Here is a 7,671-nt window from a genome sequence, read left to right on the forward strand (position 1 = left end):
GGACTCAGGCAGATCTTTGCCCCGCTTGGTGTCTGGTTCTGCCGCGAGCACGGCAGCCCCCTTGGGCTTCACGTCCTTGGCCTTGGACTTCTTCTCTTCTGGGTCTGCGGCAGGCAGCTCAAGGAGGGAGAGGCGTCCCTCCTCGGCCCTGGCGCACTTGGTTGCCAAGTTGAACAGCTCCAGGGAGGTGCACAGGTCTTCGTGCATCGCCAGCTCCTCCTTCATCTTGACGTCACGCACATCATCGGAGAAGGCCGAGATGATGGCCTCCTCGGACACCTTGGGGATCTTGAGGCGCGCGTTGTTGAAGCGTTGAATGTACTTTTACAGGGTTTCTTCAGGTTGTTGCTTGATGCGGCGCATGTCGCTCACGGCGGGTGGCCGGTCGCGAGTACCTTGGAAGTTGGCGATGAAGCGGGTGCGCATCTGGTCCCAGGAAGAGATCATGCCTGGAGCCAGATTCAGGAGCCAGGTGCAAGCTCCTTCCTTGAGCGCCATGGGGAACCAGTTCGCCATGAACTTCTCGTCCCCGCTGGCAGCTTCGATGCCCAGCTCATAGAGCTGGAGGAACTCTGCAGGGGCTGTCGTGCCGTCATAACGTGGAGGCAGGTCTGGCTTGAACTTGCCGGGCCACGCGACGCTACGCAGCTCGGTGGTGTAGGCATGGCAGCCTGCGGTGGCCACGAAAGGCTTCGGTTGGTGGAGAGCTCGGTCTTGAGGGTCCTCACGCGCTGCAGCTAGGAACAACGCGGGGTCTTGGCGTGCCGGAGCAGGGAGCAGGGTCGCGGCGTGCCGGAGCGGGGAGCGCCCGGGCAGCGCCTTGCGGGCGAGGGACTTCTTGGCAGCTTTATTCTTGCTGCGCTGGCACCTGGCGGAGCGGGTTCCGCCCAGGGGCCACGCGCCTTGGAGCCATGGCGTCTTCTTGGAGAGGAGGCGGCTGGTATGCCCCCGGAGCTTCGTTGCCCGCGCGGGGCGGGGTGCGACGCAGCGGAGCGGACGGCGCGGGAGAGCCCCCTGCGGCGCGGACGAGCTCGGCGACGCGGTCGAGCCACTCTTCATAGACGTCGTCGACGGGACGGTAGCGCAGGAGCTCGTTTGCCGCGATGAGCGCAGCTTGAGCCTCCAAGGGTGCGCGGAACGCGCGGGACGAAGAACTAGCTGGTGTGAGTGATGGAGTAGCGGTACGGTCGTCCTGCCGCACGGATGGATGCTGAGACGACGCTTGCTGCTCGCCCCCCGCCGGGCCGGTGGCGGCGTTGATGGCGGGTGACGGGGAACGACGAGGACGTCTGCCGATGGGCGCCGTCTGGGCGACGCGGGAAGCGATGGCAGCCCGGCGCTCGGCGCGGGCCCGACGAGCGTCGGACATGGATGCGACGGTCGGAGGAGAACGGGGCGGTGGAAGATGAATTCCGGCGCACCCCTACCTGGCGCGCCAAATGTTGGATTTCGGGTTCCGGCAGACCCTTAAGGTTCGAACTCTGGGGTGCGCGCGGAGATTACACCCTCTACCTCACCGTCTTGCAAAGATCTAAATTACTGAAAGGACTGCACAAGGGACACAAAGTTTATACTGGTTCGGGCCACCGTTGTGGTGTAATACCCTACTCCAGTGTGTGATGGATGGATTGCCTCTTGGGGCTGATGATGATGAACAATACAAGGAAGAACAGCCTCGCGAGGGTCTGTTCTTGGCTGGGGCGATGAACTGCTAGTGGGAGTTCAGTCACCCTTCTCTCTCTCTCTCTGCCTTCGATCTGATCCTCTCCCTTTCTTCCAACCCCTTGCTCTGTGGGCGGCTGGTCCTATTTATAGAGGCCCTGGTCCTCTTCCCAAATATCAAGCGGGAAGGAAGCCAACAATGGCGGGCTAATTTGAAGGGGGACAACAAGTATCAGCTATCCTGACAAAAGCAGTCTTCGCCTGCGCAAAGCTCTGGTGATGACGCCGTCTTGGGCTCCATGGTGACCTCCGTCTCGTAGTCCTTCTGGTCTTGGTCTTGTTGCACCGAAATGGCAACCTTTGCCTGATGCCTCGGTGCTCCGCGGCTGCGCTTGCCCCCTTTGCACCAAAGAGGAAAGGAGGACGCTGCGCGGGCTGGCACCCGCCTGGCACCCTGAGTCGTCATGGCTTGCGTCACGGGCACCTCGCGAGGTACCCTGCCTTGATCTCTCCTCCTCCTCGTGAGCTAGCCTGACGAGGCTGCGCCTGAGGAAGCTCCTTGTCGTCCGCCCCGCGAGGCTTGGCCCCTCGCGAGGGTCTTGAGTCTTGTGTTGATGAATATGGGCCGTGCTGGGCCCCCTTTGAGCCACGCCGCGGGCCGCAGACAGACAAGTCTGGGGACCCCCGTTTCCAGAACGCCGACACGTATGTTGTAGTCCATTTGAAATGTCTAAAAAAAGTTATATTTAGGAACAGCGGGAGTATATTTTTAAATGTTACAAACATATTTTTAAATGTGGCATACTGTTTTTACTTGTAATGTTTTTTAAAAAAAAGTTGTCCGAAAATGCTTTTGAAACACATGATCATTCCTAGAATGTCACATACTTATTTTTTCTAATGGTACAACATTTTCTAAAAATTGAGCGAACATAACTGTTTACACTGCATGGATTTTTTAAATAACTAAATTATTTTTTCGAAATATATGTATTTAGTGTTTTTCAAAACATACAAAAGTAAAAGAAAAGTGAGTGACATCATCATGACGCCAGCCTGATGGAGGCTACTTGGCCAGGCCACTACCAGGTCCTGTAGGCAAGCCGAGCTACTGTCTCACGCGAAGTGAGACATAGCTGCGCCCCACTTTAGCGCAAAGAAAAAAAAAGATGAGCACCGCTGTCTTTTTTTTTTTTTTGAGGAATCTCGCCAAACTTTATTGATTCAAAAGAATGGTCATCGGTACAAGGTTCGGATCATGGGGCATGCCCAACCAAACATATCGACCTAAAGATAAATTACAAATATACTTGGCGAGATTATGGGCTTCAAAGTTGAAGTTCCTATGTTCAAAAACAAAACTGCAAGTACGAAAACTACTCTTGCGTTCTATTATTTCATGTACGATGGCTGCATGTGCTCCACTAGTTCCCATGAGGATGTCCTTCACGACCCCTTGGCAATCGCTTGCAACACATAGGTCCTGAAGATTAAGGTCCTCTGCCAACATTGTCGCTTCCCTGCATGCATATGTTTCAAGAATCGTTGGGTCTATCATGCCTTGAAAAACAACCGCTGAAGAGCCTAAATAAGCGCCGTTGTGGTCGCGGCAAATGGCTGCTGCCAGGCCTCCACGCCCGTAGCGAAGCACTGCACCATCCACGTTGATCTTCGCGATCCCTATAGCCGGTCGTTTTGGCGCTGCTGAAGGCACTGCAGTGGTCTTGTACTGCTTCTCTGTCCTGGGTAACATTTTTAGCTCCTGAAGAAAAGAATTGACAAAGGCATTTATGTGTTGCGGGCTCTGGAAAATATTCTCATGGATTGTTTTTCGTCTCGCATACCATATTGCCCATAATGTCACAGCCATCCTTGATGAGCACTGCTGTCTGGCATCGCAGTTTAGTTTCCCACAGTGAGTGGAACAGGTGCAGAGAGGAGAGAAATTCATCTTCCCGGGTTTCCCGGGCCCATTTGCTGATTTTGCTGCTACTCTTGTAGATAGGCCCAGCTACAAGCAAATAAAGCCCCTGCGCTCAGGCCTTTCGGGGGGAATACGTACTGGAGCAATACGCCAAGGCGTCTCTCGCTCGGCAAAGGCTCTTTGCTGGCTCTATGCCGACGGCCTCCCGCCACCGCGCCATCGGCAAACCCCGGCTACAATCTGCAATGCCCCCCAAACCCTACACAGCGCGGCTTACCCCTCCCATCCCCCCACTTGCGCCTCCATCCTCTCCGCCCTCTTCCACTCGCGCCGCCGCTCGTCCCGCGTCCGAGCCTGCCGTTTAGGAAGGTCGCGCTCGCATCGCACGTTTGAAGAAGAGAAACCGGCCGGCACTCAGGTCAGTTCGCTGCATTTGCGCTGCTCGGAGCGGCAGATCTGCTCGTACTCCCGCAATGGTTCGGTTTCTGAGCTTTGACATCATGTGTGTGCGTGCGGACTGCGGCGCAGGGAGGGTCGGCTCGGCGACGATGGCGGAAGACCGAAGCTGGATGTACACGGGCCGCCAGAGCAGGAAGAAGTTCACCCCCGAGTGGCTGGAGAAGATGACCGAGTTCTTGGAGCGCGCCTTCCGCATCCTCCCGCCGGGGCGCCCGGCCATCGTGCTGTGCCCCTGCGCTCGCTGCGAGTTCAGGCTGTACAGACCGAAGGACGAGATTCAGCTGCATCTGTTCAAGAACGGGTTCGCGCCAGGGTACACGGTGTGGGTGTACCACGGCGAGCGCCACAAACCCCAGCCCGCTAAGCCGTCCGACGACCGCCCCAAAGAGAACGGCGATCTCGACGGGAAGAAGGATGGCGCCGGCGGCGGCGAGCAAGCGTCGAAGCCGCAGGTCTGCTTCTGAACATCTGAAGGGTTTCAGAAACTGTAGCTTAAACAGGGGAGGTTTCAGCGGCGGGTACTGACATTTGCAGGGGACCAAGAAGTGGGCGTGTGCAAGAGGCAAGCCACCAAAGAAGGATCAACTGTGGGCGCGGGCTGCGGCGCAGGAAGAAGGATGGCGCCGGCGGTGGCGAGCAAGTGTCGAAGCCGCAGGTTTTGTTCTGAACATCTGAGAGAGGTTTCAGAAGCTGTGAACGACCCTTGGGAAATATGTCCAGGTTACTGACATTGTGAACTCGCCATTGCATTTGCAGGAGACTAAGGAGTGGGAGATTTCCCATCTTGAGGCGTATGCAAGAGGCCGTCTACCAAAGGGGACTAGTCAAATGGAGTGGAGCTACCAGAAATACCTGTGGGAGCAAAAGAAAGCCAAGCTGCAACAGGAACAGAGTGAGCCAAAGGCAAAGAGGCTGGTGAGTTTACCTGCCTTAGTGTCACTGCAGTCTCAATACTCCCATATGCAGGCTATGAACTAGGGTAGAAACATTGCTTGATGTGTTTGCTCTGTATAACTTAACTATAGGAGTGCAATGCTAGCCCAAATTTGCAGCAATGGTTGCCCACTTCATGCTCGCGCTGTGTGGAACGGGTAGGCGGCTTATCGGCTTGAAGCCTGAGATGCAACTTTGGGAAGAGCAAAGTTGTTGCATTGTTTCCTGTTACTACTTACTCCACTAGTTAGTGAGAGACTGTTGCAAGCAAATTCTTTACTGCTGGATGCTGATACAAGTAGATGGTTTTAGAATGGCTGTACTAGGCAATCTTCTTCAATAATGCTATAAGTAGTACAATATCCTGAAAGATACAACACCTTCCCCATTTCATGTTTTCCTGAAACTTTTTTTAGCTTCACTGCTGTTCTATTGCAAGAAAGAAACATGTTTGCCAATCGGATTTGGCTGTTGGTACAGCTATATGAATGTTCTGAAGGCGTTAACTTTGAGGACGATCCTCTTGCCTGAGCATATAGGATCAGCATGCAAGTACTAATATCAGGCCCTTCTTGCTAAAATCTCACAATGATTTGTTATTGATGAGTAGCACAGAGTACACATTATTGGCTTTTCTCTGACGCAGTTGCACGAATTTCTGCACTTTTTTTAACTGACGAATATTTACAATTTTTTTGAGAGAAAAACGAATATCTACACTTAATAGCATATACAACTTGTTCAAACTCACGTAGCGCGCCTCTGGTTCAGCTCACGTTTGAGTTTCCATTCATATGCCGTAGCGCGCCTCTGGCTCGTTCATTGCTGATTCTTCTAAAACTATTTGATGTGATTCTTTCAGCTCACGTTTGCTGAAGAGGAAGGGAGCAATGTCGACGTCCCTGAACCTGAAGTTGAAGATACAGCAACGACAACAGCTGATGCTCCTGTAGCTAATCCGGCAATGACATCAAACGCGAGTGGAGTTCAGATCCCAGCTGGACCGACTGCTCGTCCCAAGCGCAAGGCAGGCCCGCCCGGGGGGTATTCAGGTTCAGATTGGGTCAATTGACCCGTGTAACGGCTACTTAGTTTAAATAGCCCCCTTTAGCCATTGATGTACTTGGCGGACAAGAAATGGGCGGCTAAGGCCGATCGTAAACACTTGTTGTGTCGGTGGATTAATCGGCTAGTTAATCTTCTTCTTGATCGATTTCATCTCTGTGATTTCAATTTGTGAGCCATCTAGCGAGCAAGATCTATGTAGCTTACAGTTGGTATCAGAGGCACTGAGTCGTGGTCTCGTGGAAATCCCACGGCACCACCACGATACCCGACTTTAAGATCGGCGGCGAGCGGTGGCCATGGAGGGTCTGTCGCCCGAGGGGTGCGGTGTCTACAAGCTCCTCCACACTGACTTCGCCAATGACCTGGATGAGAAACTTAAGTGAGATGCTCCTCAAATCCATGACAAAGTTTCTCGAGGTGGATACTGCTACGCTCTATGGCCTCATGACGGTGAGGGTTGGCGCCGTCCGCAAGGAGATGGCGTTCGACCTCGAGCAGATCTGTGTCGAGATGAGCAAGGAGAATCAGGCCAGGGTGGATGCTTCGTCTGACCTCACGCAATACTAGGAATGGACGTGGTGGTGGTGCCTCTGATTTCCTTGGCTGTTGGCTCAGAATCTGACCACTCGGGGAAGCATCTAATACTCATGCCGCTTCTAGATGCATATAATACATATCGAAGTGATTACCTCCGAGAATTCGGGACAATCTAGTGTAAACAAGGATAGAAATTAATGTGTGCAAAAATACACTCATCAATATTCACAATGACCTCTTTTTATTTAAAATACACAAATGATTGTTTTTGAACTACACTGTGAATATTTAATGATTGGACAAAGTAGACGATGACTAATTTTGAACATTATTTAAACACACGTGAACGCTAAATGAGTAAACAAAACAATGTTTATGTATCTCCAGCAAAATCATCTATGTATTCTTCGAAAAATGAAAAATACTGTATGTTTACAGAGGGAGTCCCATAAAATGGAAAATGAAGAAAATGGATGAAGGAAACAAAAAATGATAAATAAGCAAAAAAAAGACACTCATGAAAAAAAAATCCAACCCCGCCAAGTCAAACACGGACACAAACATGAGCCCACAATCCACAAACAAATCAGGGATGCATACAACTCAATCCACAATCTCAAACTGCAATCTCAGAAAAGAATTGGACGAGTTTTCCAGAGTCTTGATTGTGCAGAACCCTGCGCGAAAAGAACTGGCCCTTAGTAGTTGATCGTAGCTAGCGGATAATAGGCCAACTGAGATATCACTAATTCTCGCTCAGCCGACTAGGACCTGGCCACACCATTGAGCACATTTGCACCCTCCTGGCCTTACGCGCCGACCAGTCACTCTCAACGAGAGAGAGAAGACATCTACTTGCATGCAGTTGCCGCCCTTCGCTACTAATAATTCAATCAAAGCTCCAAGCTAATGTAACGACCCCGTCCCCAAGTCCACCCTCGCCGCCCGGAGACGCGCGCGCACAGCCACGCATGCGTGCACCGTGGTAGATGGATTAGATCCGCAATGCGCTCCTCGGCGGCGAGCAGATGGACATCAGGACATGGACCAGACGGCGGCGGATCGACGGAGCGGTGGACCGCTCATGC

The 7,671-nt window shown here is 52.6% G+C and overlaps 1 protein-coding gene across 1 annotated transcript; it reads left to right on the forward strand.

Moving 5' to 3' along the window:
* Positions 1 to 3,999: 3,999 nt before the first annotated feature.
* Positions 4,000 to 6,162, forward strand: LOC125507072. The gene is made up of 4 exons (XM_048671761.1): positions 4,000 to 4,497; positions 4,802 to 4,960; positions 5,071 to 5,136; positions 5,841 to 6,162. The coding sequence occupies exons 1-4, from the start codon at positions 4,060 to 4,062 to the stop codon at positions 6,048 to 6,050; spliced, it is 873 nt and encodes a 290-aa protein (XP_048527718.1). The 5' UTR covers positions 4,000 to 4,059; the 3' UTR covers positions 6,051 to 6,162.
* Positions 6,163 to 7,671: the final 1,509 nt, after the last annotated feature.

Source organism: Triticum urartu, chromosome 5, assembly GCF_003073215.2.
Source record: "Triticum urartu cultivar G1812 chromosome 5, Tu2.1, whole genome shotgun sequence".
NCBI lineage: Eukaryota > Viridiplantae > Streptophyta > Magnoliopsida > Poales > Poaceae > Triticum > Triticum urartu.

Excerpts from the sequence above, each read along its gene's own strand:
- LOC125507072 (XM_048671761.1), top strand. The coding sequence starts at position 4,060 with ATGGTTCGGTTTCTGAGCTTTGACATCATGTGTGTGCGTGCGGACTGC. Across the intron at positions 4,961-5,070 it reads AGCCAAAGGCAAAGAGGCTG|GAGTGCAATGCTAGCCCAAA; the intron begins GTGAGTTTACCT and ends ACTTAACTATAG. Across the intron at positions 5,137-5,840 it reads GCTCGCGCTGTGTGGAACGG|CTCACGTTTGCTGAAGAGGA; the intron begins GTAGGCGGCTTA and ends TGATTCTTTCAG.